At 48.5% G+C, this 19,858-nt stretch overlaps 1 protein-coding gene across 1 annotated transcript in view; it reads right to left on the bottom strand.

The window, feature by feature from the left end:
* Positions 1-4,994: 4,994 nt before the first annotated feature.
* The window catches only part of LOC141094282 (uncharacterized), a 50,406-nt gene continuing 35,542 nt past the window's right edge, over positions 4,995-19,858 (bottom strand). The window contains exon 7 of the mRNA XM_073580118.1: positions 4,995-7,455. Within this exon, the coding sequence (XP_073436219.1) occupies positions 6,269-7,455 (1,187 nt within the window). The 3' untranslated portion in view covers positions 4,995-6,268. The remainder of the gene's footprint in view (positions 7,456-19,858) is intronic.

The following is a 19,858-nucleotide window of genomic DNA, read 5'->3' as shown; positions in this document are numbered from 1 at the left end:
GAGGGAGTAGAACCTCTCCAGTTTGGCGTTTCTTCTTGTCGCAAAGAGGTCCAGTTGGGGTGTCCCCCAGCGATGGCACAAGTCCCTGAAGATCTCTTCTTCTAGCTCCCACTTGGTGGCCCGGACTTCTTGCCTGCTTAAGTAGTCGGCTATATTGTTTTGGGAGCCTTCCAGGTGTATTGCTGACAAGGAGCGGGTGTTGTTTTCTGCCCAGGTGAGGATGCGAGCCGCTAGGTCCTGAAGCTTCCCGTGCCTTGGACCCCCTTGGTGGCGTAGTTAGGCCACTGTGGTCACGTTGTCCGACATGATCTTTATATGCTGGTTCTGTAGGCATGACTTGTTTCTCTTCAGCGTTTCCCAAACTGCTCGTAGTTCTCGGTAGTTTGAGGACTGTAAGCTGATGTTCTTGGGCCATGTTCCTTGCAGGTATCTTCCCTCTAGGTGAGCTCCCCATCCTTCTCTGCTGGCATCCGTGGTGATGGTCACACATGGAGATAGGATCCAAGGAACCCCCTGGCTGATATTTCTGTGGTTGGTCCACCACTTCAGGGATGATCTTAAAGCTGGAGACGGCCGGAACTTCTTGTCCAGTGAGGACTGTCGTCTGTCCCATCTTGACAGGATCTCCCTCTGCAGGATTCTTGTGTGGGCCTGGCTCCACATAACGCAGGGTATGCATGCGGTTAGGGTGCCCAGAATCTTCATTGCGGTCCTTATTGAAACCTGGTGCTGACCGAGCTGACAAATCTTGTCCATGATGGGCCTTTTCTTCTCTTCGGGTAAGAATGAGATTCTTCTTCTGGAGTCCAACATGACCCCAGGAATTTTTTCTGAGAACTGGGCCGAAGATCTGACTTTTCTCTGTTCAGGATCCAACCTAGGCTCTCGAGCCTGGAAATTACTGAAATGAGTTGTTCCTTCAACTCCTCCGCTGTACGGGATACCACTAAAAAGTTGTCTAAGTAAGGCACGATGATTATGCCCTCCTGTCTTAAATTTGCCATGACTTCGGCGACCAGTTTCGTAAAAACTCGAGGTGCTGACGCCAAGCCGAACGGAAGGGCCTGGAACTGAAAGTGGTAGTATCTGCCGCCTTTCTTTAGGGCGAAACGTAGGAACCTCTGAGATTGAGGATGGATGGGCACGTGATAATACGCACTTTTTAAGTCTATAGTGCACATGGAAGCGTTCTGGTCTATCAGCGGGATGGCGGTTTTCAGGGATTCCATTTGGAATCTCTTGTACCGAACCCATTGATTTAATGGTTTTAAATTTATGATGGTTCGGCTTTCTCCCGACGGTTTTTTTTATCGTGAAGAGAGTTGAATAGTGCCCCTGACATCTCTCCGCTTCTGGGACGGGAACCACTACCTCGGTCTTTAATAGATCTCCTATGTCGGCCCATATAGGATCTATCAGGGCTTTGGAACGGGGTTCTGTGACCACGAATCGTGCAGGGGGGTTTTTGTAAACTCGAGGGAATAACCCTGGGAGATTGTATTTAGGACCCATGGGTTTTGGGAGATGAGTCACCAAGCCTCCGCAAAGTGTCTGAGACGCCCCCCTACCGGTATGGCGTCATTGTCTTCTGCTTCTGGAACTTTGCCCGGAACGAGACGGGGGAGCCCTACTTTTCCCCCCCTTCGAATATTCCCAGCGAGATTTCCCCTTCCCTCTATATTCCTGCCTTTGGTAAGGACGGAATCTCTGAAAGGAAGACTGCTTTCTAGGTTTCTCCTCTGGAAACCCTTTTTTGTCGTCAGAGGCACTCTCTAGAATCTTATCTAAAGCCGGCCCAAATACTCCCCCCCCCCCCCGAGAAGGGTATGGAACATAATTTATTTTTAGACTGATAGTCCCCCGACCAGGTTTTCATCCATATGGCTCGACGGGCCGCGTTGGATAAAGAGTTATTCCTGGCCGCAAATCTTACAGATTCCGCCGAAGCATCCGCCAGAAAACCAGTTGCGATCTTTAACAGGGGAATGCTCTCAAGGATATCGCCCCTAGGGGCTTTTTCCTTTAATTGTTGTTCCATCTGGTCGATCTATAGATGCATGGACCTAGCGACTGAAGTGGCGGCTATGTTTGCTTTCATCACCGCCGCTGAGGCCTCCCAAGCCCTCTTCAAGAGCCCGTCGGCCTTTTTGTCCATGGGTTCTTTGAGACTGGAAGAGTCCTCAAAGGGAATTGAGGTCTTCCTCGACACCTTAGCCACCTGGGAATCGATTTTAGGCACCTCATCCCAAGTGTTGATGTCTTCCGGGTTAAATGGAAGTCGCAGTTTAAAGTCTCGCGGCACAATCAGTCTTTTCTCGGCATCCTCCAATTCTTCCAGGATCATCGCCCGGATATGGTCATTGACTGGGAAGACCTGACGGACCTTGGCTCTTAGCCCCTGAACATCGCGTCCAGGATGGATTGCTCCTTCGGGGCTTCCTCGATCTGCATCGTACTCCTCACAGCCCTGAGGAGCTCGTCCGTATTCTCTGATGTGAAGAGGTACTTTTTCCCTGTCTCCAGGGGTTCAGAGGTGATCTCGCCTTCTTCCTCCGAGTCCGTACCCCGTATCTCCTCCTCTGAAGACTGGTCGGACTCCCATCTTGGTCTTTTGGATTGGGACCGGTCGGCCGACTGCGTGGGTAGCCATGCAGAGACGGAGGCCTGGACCTCCTCTCTGACCACTGTGCGCATCTCCGTGAGGAACGTGGCCTGCTCTCCTCTGATGATCCGCAGGGTACAGTCCTCGCATAAGGGTTTCTTCCATGTGCTCGGCAGCTTGCTGGCACAGATGGGGCATTTGGGCTTGCTTGATCCCCTAGATGCTGCTGCCACCGGGGTCGGCGCCGACTTGTCCTAACAAAGAACAAGAGACCGTTTTACTAACAGCTCCTGTCTTTGAACTCACAGCCCACCCTGCCTCCTACTCACGGACGCTGGGTCTGGCTCGCTCCTGCGTCCGTGTTCTCCGTCCATGATGTCCGCTGAAGGTGACTGGTCTGTACCGCTCTGTACCGCTGCCCCCGCTCTTATCCTACCTTATCTTGCGCTGGAAACGCTTCTCCCGTCCATGACGCTTCCTCAGGACGACGCAGGGCCAAACCGGAAGTCGTCATACCCGGCGACCGGAAGAGACGCGGCCGCTGGCTCTCGCGGGAGTCGCGCTGGGGGGGGAGCGATACATCGTCCCGGAGCGACGCTCCATGGGACCGCAGGCGGGAAACCCCCCTTAGGGGGGTGCCGCGCGCACCGTCCGACCGGAGGAGTTGGCGGTTGGGACCCCGAACCTCCTGGCCCCCGGTAAGCTCTGCTGCTCTCCTGCCACCGCTGCGGCGCTCTCGTGCCTGTCCTTACAGGGACAGGAAAAACACTGGAGTGTGGTGTGGGAGGGGACCTTTTAACCTCTCGTGTATTTCCTGTCCCTGTAAGGATGAAAGGTCAACCCCCATGGTGCTGTCAGGATAGGACGTCCTGGAAAACTGATATCACGTGGTCATAAGTATTCAGATCCTTTGCTCAGTATTGAGAAGCACCTTTTGAGCTAGTAGAGCCATGAGTCTTTTGGGAATGATGCAACAAGTTTTTCACACATGGATTTGGGAATCCTCTGCCATTCTTCGATGCAGATTCTCTCCAGTTCCATCAGGTTGGATGGTGAACATTGGTGGACAGCCATTTTCAGGTCTCTCCAGAGATGCTCAATTGGGTGTAGGTCAAGGCTCTGGCAGGGCCAGTTAAGAATGGTCACAGAGTTGTTCTAAAGCCACTCCTTTGTTATTTTATCTGTTTGCTTAGGGTAATGTCTTGTGGGAAGGTGAACCTTTGGCCAAGTCTGAAGTCCAGAGCACTCTGGAAGAGGTTCTCATCCAGGTTATCTCTGTGCATAGCCGCATTCATGTTTCCTTCAATTGCAACCAGTCGTCCTGTCCCTGCAGCTGAAAACACCCCCATAGCATGATGCTGCCACCACCATGTTTCACTGTTGGGATTGTATTGGGCAGGTGATGAGCAGAGCCTGGTTTTCTCCACACATACCGCTTAGAACTTTTTGGTGATAATTCTATATTTGTCTCATCAGACCAGAGAATCTTATTTCTCATAGTCTGCGAGTCCTTCATGTGTTTTTTTTAGCAAACTCTATGCGGGCTTTCATATGTCTTGCACTGAGGAGAGGCTTCCGTCGGGTCACTCTGCCATAAAGGCCCAACTGGTGGAGGGCTGCATTGATAGTTGACTTTGTGGAACTTTCTCCTATCTCCTTACTGCATTTGTGGAGCTAAGCCACAGTGATCTTGGGGTTCTTCTTTACCTCTCTCACCAAGGCTCTTTTCCCACAATTGCTCAGTTTGGCTGGATGGCCAGGTCTAGGAAGACTTCTGGTGATCCCAAACTTTTTCCATTTAAGAATTATGAAGGCCACTGTGCTCTTAGGAACCTTGAGTACTGCAGAAATTCTTTAGGAACCTTGGCCAGATCTGTGCCTTGCCTTTACAAATCAAATCCTATCAGTTTAATTAAACACAGCTGGACTCCAATTAAGATATAGGATCAAGGAGATCACAAGAAAATGGTCATGTGACATAAATATGAGTGTCTGAGCAAAGGATCTGAATACTTATGACCATGTGATATCAGTTTCTCTTTAATTTGCAAAAAATTTCTCTTTAATTTGCAAAAAATTTCTACATTTTTTTTTAGTGAACATGGGGTGCAGAGTGTATATTAATGAGAAAAAATTGAACTTTTTTGAATGTATCAAATGGCTGCTATGAAACAGAGTGAAAAATTTAAAGGGGTCTGAAAACTTTCCGTACCCACTGTATATGCTGTTCTAAGATATGAACCGAGACATTTTATAAAGTGGGAGAGGGGAACATTAAAATCTTTCTATATCTAATTATATGCTTAAAAAAATATGTAATCAATTGTAAACTGTCTCTCTCATCAGGGAAGACGAGATTCATTTCAGGAGCTCATATGATTGGTAATAACAATAATAATAATAATAAATTTTATTTCTATAGCGCCGACATATTCCGCAGCACTTTACATTTCAGAGGGGATTTGTACAGACAATAGACATTACAGCATAACAATAATCACATAGATTATAACAAATACCAAGAGGAATGAGGGCCCTGCTCGCAAGCTTACAATCTATGAGGAAAAAGGGAGACACGAAAGGTGGGTGTTGGTAGGTTCCTTTCCCATCTGGGTGCATTATCATAAAGTTCCTGATCCATTAATCTTTTTCTGCAACGTGCTGCAACTTTCTGTGGCAGTGGTGGAGCAGGTGACCAGTCATATATGGATTCTGGGAATGTCCAGGGTATCATAGAATGGTTTCGCTTGGATCTTTAAAAGTATACATTGTTCCCCCAGGAGCACATCAGGCCATTTTCTCAGATGGCATCAAGTATTGGCTTCAATACCGCTTTGTTAGGAAGTGTCATTCAGGATAGATCTGTGAGCAATTGTATGCGTTTTCCATTTCAATCAACACAGACCAAACTCCCTTGATTTCCTCATGATGGGTTCTTTTACATTGAAAAAAAAAATGTGTGACAGATAATGTCTTTTGGACAAGATATCTCTTTGAGATATTATTGAATAATGACCAGTGTTTGCATAACCGCTTGTGCATTGATGCTTTCAGGTATACCACTTACCCGAATATTATTGTGATTTTCTTTGTCTTCAACCATATTATACAGACTGTTATTTGCTAGCTGTGAAGATCTACTGTTTATGAACATTTTGATGGCCCAAGACTTGTACGACATCATTCTGTAATCTATGTACCATGTCAGCTGTGATAGGCTAGAAGAGAGGGAACATATTTCAGTTTATGTGGTCTCCATCCTCTGTATATATTTCTCAATGTCTTGATTAGTAAGGAAACACACAATATGATGTTTGAAATCAATTATGGCATTCCCCATATCAGAATCTCCGGTGGCTGGGGGGGTTAAATTTCCCTGTGAAGCAAGCACTGCTCAGTATGTGAGCTTCAGAGACAGTACATGGGAGATTGGTGGAGCTGTTTTCTTGTGAGGCCGACATTGAGAGGAGAAGATGGTGCAGAACTTACAGGCGTGAGTTGTCAGGCATCATGAGGGATAAGATTGCTTCTTTTTCCACTTTGAGGTGAGGCAGTATTGGCACCGGAGTGGGAAGAGGAGTCCTTAAATAAAAAAGGCTTCTACCCTGTGTGAGTTTTCTGGTGACTAAGAAGAGATGATTTATGCCCAAAACATTTTCCACATTCTTAACATGAAAAAGGCTTCTGCCCTGTGTGGGTTCTTTGGTGTCTATGGAGAAGGCATTTCCAGACAAAACATTTCCCACATTCTGAACATGAAAATGGCTTCTCCACTGTGTGTATTCTTTGGTGCCTAACAAAAACTGAGTTCTCTGCAAAACATTTCCCACATTCTTTACAGTAAAAAGGCTTCTCCGCTGTGTGCTTTCTCTGATGTTTGCTAAGACCTGATTTCTCAACAAAACATTTTTCACATACTGAACATGAAAATGACTTCTCCCCTGTGTGGGTTCGATGGTGACTATCAAGAGAGGCTTTCTGTACAAAACATTTCCCACATTCTGAACAAGAAAAAGGCTTCTCCCCTGTGTGGGTTCTCTGGTGATTATCAAGAAGGTATTTCCGTAGAAAACATTTCCCACATTCTAAACAAAAAAAAGGCTTCACCCCTGTGTGGGTTCTCTGGTGATTATCAAGATGGTCTTTCCGTACAAAACATTTCCCACATTCTAAACAAGAAAAAGGCTTCTCCCCTGTGTGGGTTTTCTGGTGATTATCAAGATGGGCTTTCCGTAGAAAACCTTTCCCACATTCTAAACAAGAAAAAGGCTTCTCCCCTGGGTGGGTTGTCTGGTGAATATCAAGATGGGCTTTCCGTAGAAAACATTTCTCACATTCTAAACAAGAAAAAGGCCTCTCCCCTGTGTGAGCTCTCTGGTGCCTATCAAGATGCTCTTTCCGCTTAAAACATTTCTCACATTCTGAACATGAAAAAGGCTTGTCCTCTGTATGAGTTCTCTGGTGCTTAAACAAATCTGATTTCTGGTTAAAACATCTCCCGCACTTGGAACAAGAAAATCTATTCTCCACTGTGTTAATTTTTTGATGTTTAAGCAAAGACTTTTTGTGGTGAAAAATATTTCCATATTCTGAACATGAAAATGACTTCTTTGCTTTAGGAGCAATTCGTTTTTTAATGCTTAGTTTGTGACTTTGATTTTCCTCAGTAGTCGGCAATGAATCAGAAGACAGGACCTGTTTCAAAGGATCAGATGACAGATTGTTGTTGTGAAGAGATGATGGTAGATCTGGAGTAATGGCATTCATTTCAGTTGTATCCTGTGGGATCTCAAGATCATCGGATTTAAAAATTGATGATGTCAGCTGTCCCCCTGATCTCCTGGTACAGTCATCTGCCAAGAATAAAAAAAGTTTTGAATTTTATATTTTTAACATTTCTACTTAAACGTTCAGTAAAAATGGTTATGTAAAAAATATTCAATTATTCACCAAGACAATGCCAGTTCACAGTCTAATAGAAAACTTCATAGGATAAACCAGTGGAGCGTGGTGTTCAACTGTTTTTTTAATTCTGCCTCCCAAATTTTGGAATAAAAAGACACCAAACAAAGTAATGTAGGCAAAAATAACACTAATAAAATCTTCTATTCCTCTCGTAAAAAAACAAGTCACCACTCAGGTCCTTGAGTGAGGACTTGAAAAAAGTCTTAGTTTGACGGGTAACAGGATTTTTATAAACCCATGATAGCACAAGAGAGGGGATCCGCTCACCAAGGACAGGAAACCTACAGGCTAAAAAGGCGGAACTTCTCCCTTGCATGAGTTGGATCAAACAACATGAGACCTCCAAAAGTTATTACAATAAAAACATAAAACAACTAACACCACCTAATAAACTAAAAGGTGTGGAAACACAAAGCTAGAGAAAGAGAAAGGAGTGCTCACCCACACATAATAGGAGGGAATATAAGGGTCATGGATATGGAAAAATCCTGCTACCGGTATGCAACTAAGACTTTATCGATCACTCATTACACCACCACAAGAGATTTACAGATAAATATAATAAATCTAGGGTTGGTCCAGCACCTGGATCACCCTTCTCCCAAAGGTGAGGTTGGAGGATGCACCCATATCCAGTCTATAGTGTCTATGGAAGGTAGAAAGAGGAACAGGTTGCTGTCTTACTGTTACAGCCTCCGTCGCGCGCCCTGCCACGGCCCCCGTTGCGCGCTCCTATACTTACCTCCCTGCGCCGCAGCCTCTCTCCCTTCTCCGTCGGCGGCGGCGTCATCTTCTGACCGGCCCGCGGCCTGTGACGTCACTGCGAGCCCTGCGCATGTGCCATAGGCCGCGGCCGGCCCTCCCCGCCTGGTCTTATACTCCGGCGGTGCCCTGACCCGGTAGCGCCGCCGGACCAATGGGGGCAGATCCTCGGCTATATCAGGCCGCCCTCCTATAATGGAGGCGCCTGATTGTTGATGTGTAGTCAGCTCTAGGCACCCGTGACTAAACGTGCCTGTTCCTGCAGTCCTACTCCGATCCTGCCTACCCGTGCCTGTTCCTGCAGTCCTACTCCGATCCTGCCTACCCGTGCCTGTTCCTGCAGTCCTACTCCGGTACTGCCTACCCGTGCCTGTTCCTGCAGTCCTACTCCGGTCCTGCCTACCCGTGCCTGTTCCTGCAGTCCTACTCCGGTCCTGCCTACCTGTGCCTACTCGTGCCTGTTCCTGCAGGCCTACTCCGGTCCTGCCCACCCGTGCCTGATTCCTGCCGTCTCCCTCCAGTCCATTCCGAGCCGCCCCTCTTGGTTCCGGCTGCCGTGGCATTCAAACCCCTGGGCCTGCTCCTAACGGTCCCTGCATAGGGGTCGGTCCCACCAGGTTGCTCGCCTGGGGCCCCTCGGTGCCACAGTTCAGAGGGTCCACTCCTGGAAACCCGCCTTGCCTAGCACTACGCTAACACTTACATCTGTCTATCGGGTCGTCGAACCTCTACGCCGAGGAGGATGCCACGGTCCGAGTAGAATGAGCCTTTAGATGTTATGGTGCCACCTTGCCACTTGTTAAGTTAGAGAAATGGCCTCCCTAAACCCAGCTAGCAAGTGTGGGTTTTGATGCTTTACACCTTTTCCAAAAACTCTGGAGGGATATGAACCATGACCTATTGTTTTTTCAGTCTTTCATAGCAGACAGGTATCTAATTACACATCTCCTAATAACCAAACTATGCAGTTTTTAGTCCTACTGGTTCTTCAAATTGGAACAAAAGGAGGGGAGGTAGGCTGGATCGAGCTTAATAATTACCCTATTGTCTATGATTTGGGTGAAGTGTGGGGCTATAGAAAGAGCATGAATATCACTGACACTTCTGGCTGATGTCAATGCTACCAGCAGAGCTGTTTTAAGCTAAAGAACCTTCAGGAATGCCGATTCCATGGTTTCAAAAGGAGCGTCCATTAAGGCTGTCAGGACCAGATTTAAGTCCCACCATACAAAGTTTACCTTAGAAATGGACCTAGATCTTAATGATGCTTTTAATAAATCATGAAACCCAAGAAGCACCGGCCACATCACAGCTGTAGAAAGACCCGAGAGCTGCTACGTACACTTTTATGGTACTGAGGTACAAACCTAATTTAAGGCCTTTCTGAAATAATTCCAAGATCTTCCCTACCGGTGGCCCATCTTCGACCCTAGAACTTAAAGAGTATAAAAACTCTCTCCAAGTCCTAGCATATATCCTGGCCATGACTGCTTTCCTACTCTGAAGCAGAGTGGATTCAAAATTTGGGAAAAAACCCTCTCCTGTCAAGTGGGGGCTGGCTGCTTGCAGATGTAACACTGGCCGCTGAGAAGGCAGCTTTGGCACCTCTGGATGAACCCATGGATTGGACATTGACATCCTTCTTTGCCATGAAAACCATGGTCTTTTGAGCCAGGAATGGGCATTCAACACAATCCTTGCTCTGCCCTACCTGATTTTTCTGATGACTATCAGGATCCGGGCTATTGAAGGAAACGCCAATGTCAGGCTGAGGTCTCACAAGATCAGGAATGCGTCTACTACTAGGGGAGCCTCCCTGTGTTACAGGGAACAAAAGACCTTTAGCTTTCTGTTAGTCTGCTTGCAAAAAAGGTTTTGACTGGGAGATCCCACGTCAGAACTGTCTGATTGAAGATGTCCTGACTCAGCTCCCACTCCTTGTCCTAGAAGATTGCAGCTTAAAGTGTTTTCCTTCCCTTTTATATGAAGAGCAGTCAGGGAGAGACAATGGCCCTCTGCCAGCTGAAATAACAGCTCTGACACCTTCATCCAAGTTTTGGCGATTTATATAAACCAGTGACACTTGATTGTCTGCCAGGATCCTAACATGTTGGCCCTGCAGGGATACAATAAATCTGCCCCAGCAATTCCTTTGCATTTGCTGACAGTGTTTTCTCATTCCTGGTCCATACTCCATGGACTACCTCTCTTCCTAGATGATCCCTTCATCCCGTCAGGCTGACATCCATGGTGACAATTTGTGTGACATCCACAACCCAGGGACCTCCCTGGACAGGTGTGATTCATTCAACCACCACCGAAGAGATTGTACTGCCCATGGGGATAGTGTCATCCTGTCTTTCATGTGCCTCCCAAGAGAAGATTCATTATGTAACACAACCCACTGCAGAATTCTGGAATAGAATTGGGCCCAAAGAACTGCCGGAAAGCATGATGTCAAAGTACTCAGGATAGACAATGCCCTACTAAGGGACATGGAGGTGACTTTTTAAATTTAGTAACCAGCCCAGGCCCTCTAGGGTAACAGTCACCACTTCTAGCCGATTCCTACACTGGTGAGTTACCTACTACCAGGAAATAATCCAGGTATGGAATGATCAAGACATCTTTTTTCTGAATAAGAACCAATAGTTCTGCAACCAACTTTGTGAAGACCCTGGAGCTACCGCCAGCCCAAATTGGAGGGCTTTAAACTGAAAGTGCCTAACCACCCCATCAGTGGCTAATGCAACTCTAAGGTATCTCTGATGTTCCATGTGTATGGGCACCCAATTAGATGTATCTGTAAAATCCAAGACTGCCATGAAACAACCGGGAAACAGCAACTTTATTGCTGATCTAATGGATTCCATTTTAAAGGACTGCACCTTCAGGGATTTGTTTAGAGCCTTCAGATTAACGATCATTCTGAAGGAGTTGTCTGGCTTGGTTATTAGAAAGACGGGAGTAGAAACCCCTTCCTCTTTAAGACTCTAGGACTTCGAGAAGGACAGCTTTCTGAACTAAGCCAAGAACCTGTGTCTCTCTTGTTCCAATTCTGGGAAGAACGAGGTGTCAACACAAATCATCCCTGTGGAACCAACAAGATATCTAATCTCAATACTGACCAAATTAGGTCAAGGATCCAGACAATGGTTGAAATGTCCTCCCATACATGGAAGACTAAAGCCCCCGTTACACACTGCGATATCGCTACCAATATCGCTGTAAAGTCACCGATTTGGTGACGTTGCAGCGATATTGCTAGCGATATCGCTGCATGTGATACTTACCTCCGACCGGCTCCCCCGCTGGTTATCGCTGATCGTGCGAGAAGCTGCTGGACCATTCCATTGGAGCCGGGCGGGAGGACGCAGGATCGCCGCGTCTGACAGGTAAGTAGCGACCCCCGTCCTCAGCGATGTCGCTGGTGAGATCTGCCTGTGTGGCAGCTCACTAGCGACCACCTAGCGATGCACCAGCGATCCTGACCGCGTCATATCGCTGGTCGGGATCGCTGGTGCATCGCTAGGTGTAACGGTACCCTAAGGAAAGTCTTCCCCCTACCTGGGCTGGGAGTCACTGACCTGATTTTCTGTCCTCCTGGGAAGAGGTTCCGAACATGAGGCCTTTACCTTTTCTTCTGTGATTTTCCCATTTGTCCTGCTCCTTGAAAGGCCTCCTTTGGACAGTCTTCCTTTTGCACAAGGATTGGTTGTAGTTAGAGACAGAGACTGAGGAATCCCTTCTCGGCATCTCCTGCCTTCTCTATGATCTCATCCAGGCCAGAGAAATATTTACCCTCAGAAGATATGGAACCCAGCCTCGACTTGACCTGGATGTCCTCCAGCCAGCATTTCAGCCATAAAGCACTACTGGCTACATTGGAAGGGGCGCCAACCTTGCTGCCAACCTTACAGAGTCCCCTGACACATCCGACAGGAAAGCCGTTGCCCCCTGCATGAGCAAAATGGTGGCCAAGATGTCATCCCTTGCCACTTTGTCCTTTAACTGGGAACCCAATCTATCCATCCGAATCACCAAGGACCTGGCCGTGCAGGTCACTGTTACTGCCAGTTTCAGGGCACCAGCAGATGTCTCCCAAGTCCCCTTAAGAAAGGTGTCCACTTTTCAATCCACAGAATCCCTGAATGACCCCATATCATCAAAGGGCATAGAAGCTCTTTTGGAATCCTTGGTTATTGCTACGTCTAGTTTAGGGGCTTAGACCCGTAACAATGAAGACGGCTTGTTAAAGGGGTATTTTCTCTTGAAAGAAGGTGGTGGGAGCCCTTCCTTTCCGGCCTCTTCCATTCTTTTTGCACTAAAGCACTGATGTTTTCATTCAGTGGGAAGGATCTTAGTTTCGTCTGGTCTAGGCCTCGAAACATTATATCCTGAACTGACTTCTCAGGCATAGTGTCCATAATGCCCATAGTGGATTTGATTGATTTCACTAGCCTAACCACTTCAAGAGTAAAACAAAGGCGCCCTGACCCACTATCTGATAACGAGGTCAGTGAGGATGAAGCACCCCACCCGAGTTAGCCCCGTAGCCTGATTTAAAGTAAATGTCAGATATCAGGGAGGCCTCTCTAACCCTTCTATCCTTCTTCCCTTTCTATACGTCTTTCTAAGAGAGGGATGTCAAGGACTCTGCAGTCTCTTTTACGATGACCCTTTAGCCGGTGGTGAAGCTAGAGGTCTCTTTCGTCACTGTCTTCTCTATACAGGATTGACAGAGCCTCTTCTGACAGGAGTAGGGCAATAAAGTCTTACACAGAGCACATCCCTTGGCAATAAAAGTCAAGAAAGAAGGGAAAGTCTTAGTTACTCACCGGTTAATGGTATTTTTCGGAGTCCATGACAGCACCACCTGAGAGAGGGGATCCGCCCTTTAGGAACAGGAAACCTACAGATACAAAAGGGTAGCACCTCTCCCACGCATCAGTTGGATTACAGAGCACAAGAGGACTTCCAAGGTTAATGCATGATTTATGTACAGTATTCTTTACAATTATAAACTTTTACCACCAGTGAGCATATACAAGAAATAGACGTGCACACCCCAATTAAACTAAAGGGAGGGAATATACGGGTGCTGTCATGGACTCCGAAAAATACCGTTAACCGGTGAGTAACTAAGACTTTATTCGGTCGTCCATGACAGCACCACCTGAGAGATCTACAGAGAGTAATATCAGCTTTAGGGAGGGACTACAGCCTGCAGCACCCTTATACCAAAAGAGAGGTCTGTGGAAGCACCCAGGTCTAGCCTATAATGACTATAAAAGGTGCTCGGAGAGGACCAAGTAGCCGCCTTACATATCTTGTCAATGGAGACTTCTGATCTTTCGGCCCATGAGGTCGCCATGGCTCTGGTGGAATGCGCCCTCAGCTTCCCGGGTGGCGACCTGCCCTTTGAGGTGTATGCTATTGAAATCGCCTCTCTAATCCATCTGGCTAGTGTATTTTTTGATGCTCTACAACCTTTTCTGGGGCCTTGATGAGAGATAAATAGGGCATTATCTTTCTTCCAGTGATCGGTGACTGTCAGATATTCCATGAGGCCTCTCCTGACATCCAGGGTGTGTAGTTTCTTTTCCTTTTCGTTAGTTGGATTAGGGAGGAAGGATGGAATAACTATTTCCTGTGTCCTATGGAAACTAGAAACTACCTTCGGCAAGTACGCTGGATCAGGTCTAAGTATTACCCTATCCTCTTTGAACTGTAAATAAGGAGGACACCTAGATAAAGCCTGGATATCGCTTATTCTGCGGGCTGATGTTAGAGCTACCAGGAAGGCTACCTTGAGGGACAGGTTTTTAAGGGAAGCCGACGAGATAGGTTCGAATGGGGTCTCGTCCCACGGCATGAGCCTATCCTTCATTATTGGCCTGGATCTACCTGCCGCCTTAATGAACCTGCTTACCCAATAATTACCAGCGATGTTACAGCTAAACAGGGCCCCCAAGGCTGACACTTGTACTTTAAGGGTACTGGTAGAGAGCCCCATGTCCAGACCTTTTTGTAGGAACTCTAATATCTGCATTATAGGCGCTGAATCCCCAGCGACCACTCCTGAGTTTTGAAGGAATTTTTTCCAAATTCTGACATAAATTTTTGTGGTAATGATTTTTCTACTCTTAAGTAGGGTGTTAATTAGGTCTGCGGAGAAGCCCTTCTCTTCTAATAATGACCGTTCAAACTCCACGCCGTCAGATGAAGGCCAGCCACCTGAGGATGGAAGACTGGGCCCTGGGACAGGAGATCCGGGATGTCCGGCAGAACCCAAGGATCGGACACCGACATGGTCCTGAGGCATGAGAACCATGCTCTCCTGGGCCAAAATGGAGCGATGACTATAACCCTCGCTCTGTCTTTCCTGATTTTCCTCATCATCAGGGGTAGAAGAGATAGGGGAGGGAAGGCGTAGGCTAGTCTGAAGTCCCACTTTATCAGAAAGGCATCTACCGCCAGAGGATTCTCTCTGGGATTTAGGGAGCAGAATTGTTTCAATTGCCTGTTGTCTCTGGTGGCGAAGAGGTCTACCTCTGGATATCCCCACTTTTGAACAATCAGATTGAATATGGAGGTGTTTAGGGACCATTCCCCTTGCTTTAGCTGATTGCGGCTTAAAAAGTCTGCCGTGATGTTGTCTGTTCCTTTTATATGCAACGCTGTTAAAGATAGAAAGTATTGTTCTGCTAGATGGAACAACCGCTCTGCTACAATCATCAGGGGTCTGGAACGGGTCCCGCCTTGGTGATTGATATATGCCACGGTGACCTGATTGTCGGAGAACACTCGCACGTGATGGCCCTGTAGATACACAAGGAGCTTTTTAGCCGCCTGTTCTACTGCTGTCAATTCTTTTAGGTTAGATGACATTCCTAACTGATCATGTTGCCATTGGTCCTGGACTAATATTTCACCCATATGAGCTCCCCAACCGTAAGGACTAGCATCCGTGGTGACTATGCGGGTTACGTTATACTCCCAGGGCACCCCTTTAGACAAGTTATCCTTGTCTAACCACCACTCTAGGGACTCCCTTGTGTTACGGGACAAGGTTAGCTGACCCTCCAAGTAACCCCCAAGGACTTTTTGATGTAATAAGATCTTGCTCTGTAGTTTCCTTGCATGAAACTGGGCCCACTGGACTGCCGGGATACAGGCCGAAAGAGAGCCTAGAAGGGACATGGCTTTCCTGAGGGACATGGTGGGGTTATTGGAGGCGTTCAGGATCTGATAATGGAGGCGAACAAGCTTCTCCGGAGGCAGACGGCATTCCTGTTTTTCAGAATCCAGGGTTAGGCCCGAGAATTGTTGGACTTTCATTGGTTGCAACCGAGACTTTTTGACGTTCAGCAACCATCCTAACCGTTCTAGGGCAGACATTGCCTTTTGTAGCTGTTGTAAACAATGATTCGCCGTTTTACCTACAATAAGAAAATCGTCCAGGTAGGGGATCACCAGAATGTTCGATTCACGTAGATGGGCCATGACCTCCGCTATTACTTTAGTGAACACTCGGGGAGCGACTGCCACTCCAAAGGGGAGGGCCGCATATTGGAAATGTCGAATTGACCCATGCAACTGAACCGCCACTCTGAGAAACCGCTGATGGCCTGCATGGATGGGTATATGGTAGTATGCGTCTTTCAGATCTAACACCACCATAAAGCAGTTTTGGAGCAGCAATTTTATTGCAGATTTAATTGTTCCCATTTTAAAAGGACGTATGACCAAAAACTTGTTGAGGGCCTTAAGGTTTATTATTGTCCTAAAGGAGCTGTCTGGTTTGCGGACCAGGAACAGAGGGGAGTAGAATCCCTTCCCCCATTCTCCCTCTGGAACCTCTATCAGGACTTTCTTGGAGCACAGGTCATGAACCTCGGCCTCCAGGGCAGCTTGTTCTGAAGCAGACGACCTGAGTGGGGTGATTTTAAATTGATCAAGGGGAACCCTAGAAAACTCTAGTCGTAGTCCCACGGCTATTATCCCCAATATCCAGCTGCTATTAGAGATCAGAGACCAGGATGGGTAGAAGGCAGCTAGTCTCCCTCCTACCGGGGCAACTAGTCATTGGGGCGGCTTTTTCGTATCCCGAGCTGGACCTTCCTGGCGCCCCCCTCCAAACATGAATCCTGTACCTTTCCTTTTTTTCTCCTCCCATCTGCCCTGATCTCTGGACGGCCTTCTCCGGAAAAAACCTTTTCTGGTAAAGGGACGTCTGTACGAGGGGTTCGGGAGACTGGGAAATTTCTTTTTGTCATCTCAAGCTTTCTCTAATAATTCGTCCAAGACGGGGCCGAATAGGTACTCCCCCTCGCAGGAAATGGAACAGAGACGGGACCGGGCTTGAATATCTCCTGGCCAGCATTTTAACCAGAGCGCTCTTCGCGCTGCATTAGATAGGCCCGCGGCTTTAGCCGCCATTCTTGCAGAGTCTGCAGAAGCATCGGCTAAAAACGCCGCGGCATTCTGAATGATCGGCAAACTTTTCCGAATAGATGATCTTGAAGCTCCGTCCTTTAGCTCGGAATCCAGCTGATCTAGCCAGACCATCATGGATCTGGCTGTACAGGTGGCAGCTACCGCTGGTCTTAACGCGCCTGCTGACATCTCCCATGTCCCTTTAAGAAAAGAATCCGCTATTTTGTCTAGCGGATCTTTCAAGGAGGCCATATCGTCAAATGGTATGGCGGATTTTTTAGATGCTTTGGCTACTGCTGCGTCTAGTTTCGGGGCTTTATCCCATCTGTTTACTACCGGGTTATCAAAGGGGTATCTCCGCTTAAAGGCTGGTGGCATGGAGCCCCTTTTTTCCGGTCTCTTCCATTCTCTGTCAATTAGGTTCTGAACCTTATCGTTTAATGGAAAAGCTCTGCGTTTTTTGGGGTCTAGACCCCCGAACATTATGTCCTGTGCTGAGAGTTCCCGTTTTTTGTCCGCTACCCCCATGGTGGACCGTATTGCTTTCACTAATCTGTCCATCTGGTCTAAGGGGAAGCAGAACCGGCTAGAGTCTTCATCCGAGGAAGACGACGAGGAGGCCGAGGAGTCCGAGGAATTATCGCCTTTCCCAGGGGCGACTGAGGTCTCCGAGCCTGAACCACTAGCCTCTCTTCTCCTAGAAGGTTCTCTTTGGGGTAAGACTTTCATTTCTGCCCTGATCATCTCTCTCAGGTTTGAAGTGAAGTCAGGTGTCTCTTCCGCTACCTGCATAAACGGGGGAGAGTATAAGGGCCTGACAATCTACCCCTGGACTCCCTGTCTTTAATAACCCCTACCGTTTGCCGAATGCATGGTTGGCATAATTTTTTAGGGTGGCCATCTGGTAGGGGGGAACTACAGAGGGCACATTCCCTGTGCTTCTGTTTTCCCGTAGCCTTCTTCCCCTGAAAAAAAACATAAGGGAACACTGCATCAGGGTACATTCACGGAGATCTCTTACCCATGCAGATGAAGCAGGTACCGGATCACGGAGGGAGGCAGGTGGGTCCTTTCTGGAGGAACTTTCGCGGCTCTGGTCGCTAGTTCGTCTGTTTTTTCTGCTGGCCACCCGCATGCGGTTTTGTCGTGGCCTGTTTTTGCGGGCGCTCCTGCGCCTCGTCCTGCTGGTCTAAGGGGGCTTCCGTTGTATCCATTGCTGGGGCCTTCAGAAGCACCCAAGCGGCGTCCCCATCTGCTTTATATGCCTCCTGGTGTCCGGGTCAGCAGGTATCCTGCCGTAGAACCACCCACCCGGTTTTTCGCGCTCCCTCTCCCATGCTCCGGCCCCCCTCGCCTTACCCGGGTCGCCTCGCGACCCCCGGACGGGCATGCACCCACGGCGCGCGCCGGAGGCCAGCCGGCACCCGACTTCCGGTATCGGCGCTATCGCTCCGCCCCTTCCGCCGCGTCACTTCCGCCGCTCATCAGAGCCCTGCGGGAGCGCGCACGAAGGAGCCGCGCAGCGCCTCCTGCCCGGAATGCCCCCAGCCCCCTTGCGCACGCCGCCATGAGCCCGCCAGGGACCAGCACTGACCGGGAGGACCGGGCCTGGGGAAGCGCAGCAGGACCGGGGCATACATACCAGGTGCTGGCGTTTTGGAGACGGCATCCACCGGACCCCTGCTCCACCTGCTCCGTCCACTGCCGTGGTGACCTACCCGGCCCCACCGTGGCGCTTCCAGGGACCCCGCACTGACCGAGGTAGGAGACCCCCTCGCTACCTGGGTCGGTCAGCCGGCCTGGGTACTCAACGACGACTCCATGATGGACGATCTGGACGATCTCCATGATCTGTAGAGAGTCCTGTCCTCTAGGAACAGGAAACCAACTGATGCGTGGGAGAGGTGCCACCCTTTTGTATCTGTAGGTTTCCTGTTCCTAAAGGGCGGATCCCCTCTCTCAGGTGGTGCTGTCATGGACGACCGAATAAATCACATTACAAAGTGATCTTTCAAATGGTACAGGTTTAAAGGACGGACATGTCTCAGCTGGGAGATCATCCTTGGAGGCTGCGATTCGTCCACCTTGCTGGAACTTCACTGACTGAACCTACTCTCTCTAGCTGATCACCATCTCTCCATGGTCCGGCTGCCCCCCTCTACTGACATGGGGACGACAAAGCTCCACTCGCTCCTGAGGCTCCCTATGCTGCTGCTGTAGTGGCTGCTGCTGCTCCAAATTTGTCTCTATGCTAAGGAGGAGAGCTAGGAATTACTGAGAAAATGTGCCAGTTTATGTTAATACTGGCACCTGTGGTCATCGGTACTCGCTGCATTTTCCAATCGCCTGGCTCCTGTCTGACACTCCCCCTCCAGCAGGGAGCGCCTTCTGTATCATTCACACAACTTCCGGTGTGATTCTCCAGTGCGGTTGCCCCCTGGGTGCATTACCTGTCACGTCACCGGGCACGTCCTTAGGACGTCATCAGCCGTGTCCCCCGGCTGTGTCACCGCTCCTAACTCCAGGTCGGCACTTCCAGTTTCGTCCACGCTGCACTTCATTGTGGGGATTCCAGAACAGGGCAAGCCACCATCTATGCTCACTTCAGCCAAGCCAGAGCCATCCATCCCGTCAGGGGACGCTGCTCACCTCACGCCCGCTCAAATATAAAGACCCCTTGGACCCAAATGGCGCTTCCGGGCATCCTGCGACGGGCCAGGACTGAGAAGGAAATTTCCATCTTTTATTTCTTCACAGGTAAGCCTGCACAGGTTCCCTCATCAAGGACAAAAAAAACCCAAATGATTCGAGGGAGAGGTGCCGCCCATTTGAACTTGCAGGTTTCCTGTCCTTGGTGGGTGGATCCCCTCTTTCATGGTGCTGTCGTGGGTGATCAATAAAACACAAGTTTCCACATTATTAGTTTTTCAAAAGGGTCTTGGAAAGCAACAGGAGTTTCATAAACCAATCAAGCAATATCCGCTATCCCAAAGTCAAATCTCCCCCTCGCTTCTGAGCCTCACAGTGTGTCCAAACCACAATTAGCATCCATGTATTTGGTATTACCATAGTGAGAATAGCCCACTTAAT

This window comes from Dendrobates tinctorius, unplaced genomic scaffold (genome assembly GCF_039654945.1).
Source record: "Dendrobates tinctorius isolate UK_male_01 unplaced genomic scaffold, ASM3965494v1 ptg000063l, whole genome shotgun sequence".
Taxonomy (NCBI): domain Eukaryota; kingdom Metazoa; phylum Chordata; class Amphibia; order Anura; family Dendrobatidae; genus Dendrobates; species Dendrobates tinctorius.
The sequence above is the reverse complement of the archived record's forward strand: the minus strand, read 5'-3'. Positions and strand labels throughout refer to the sequence as shown.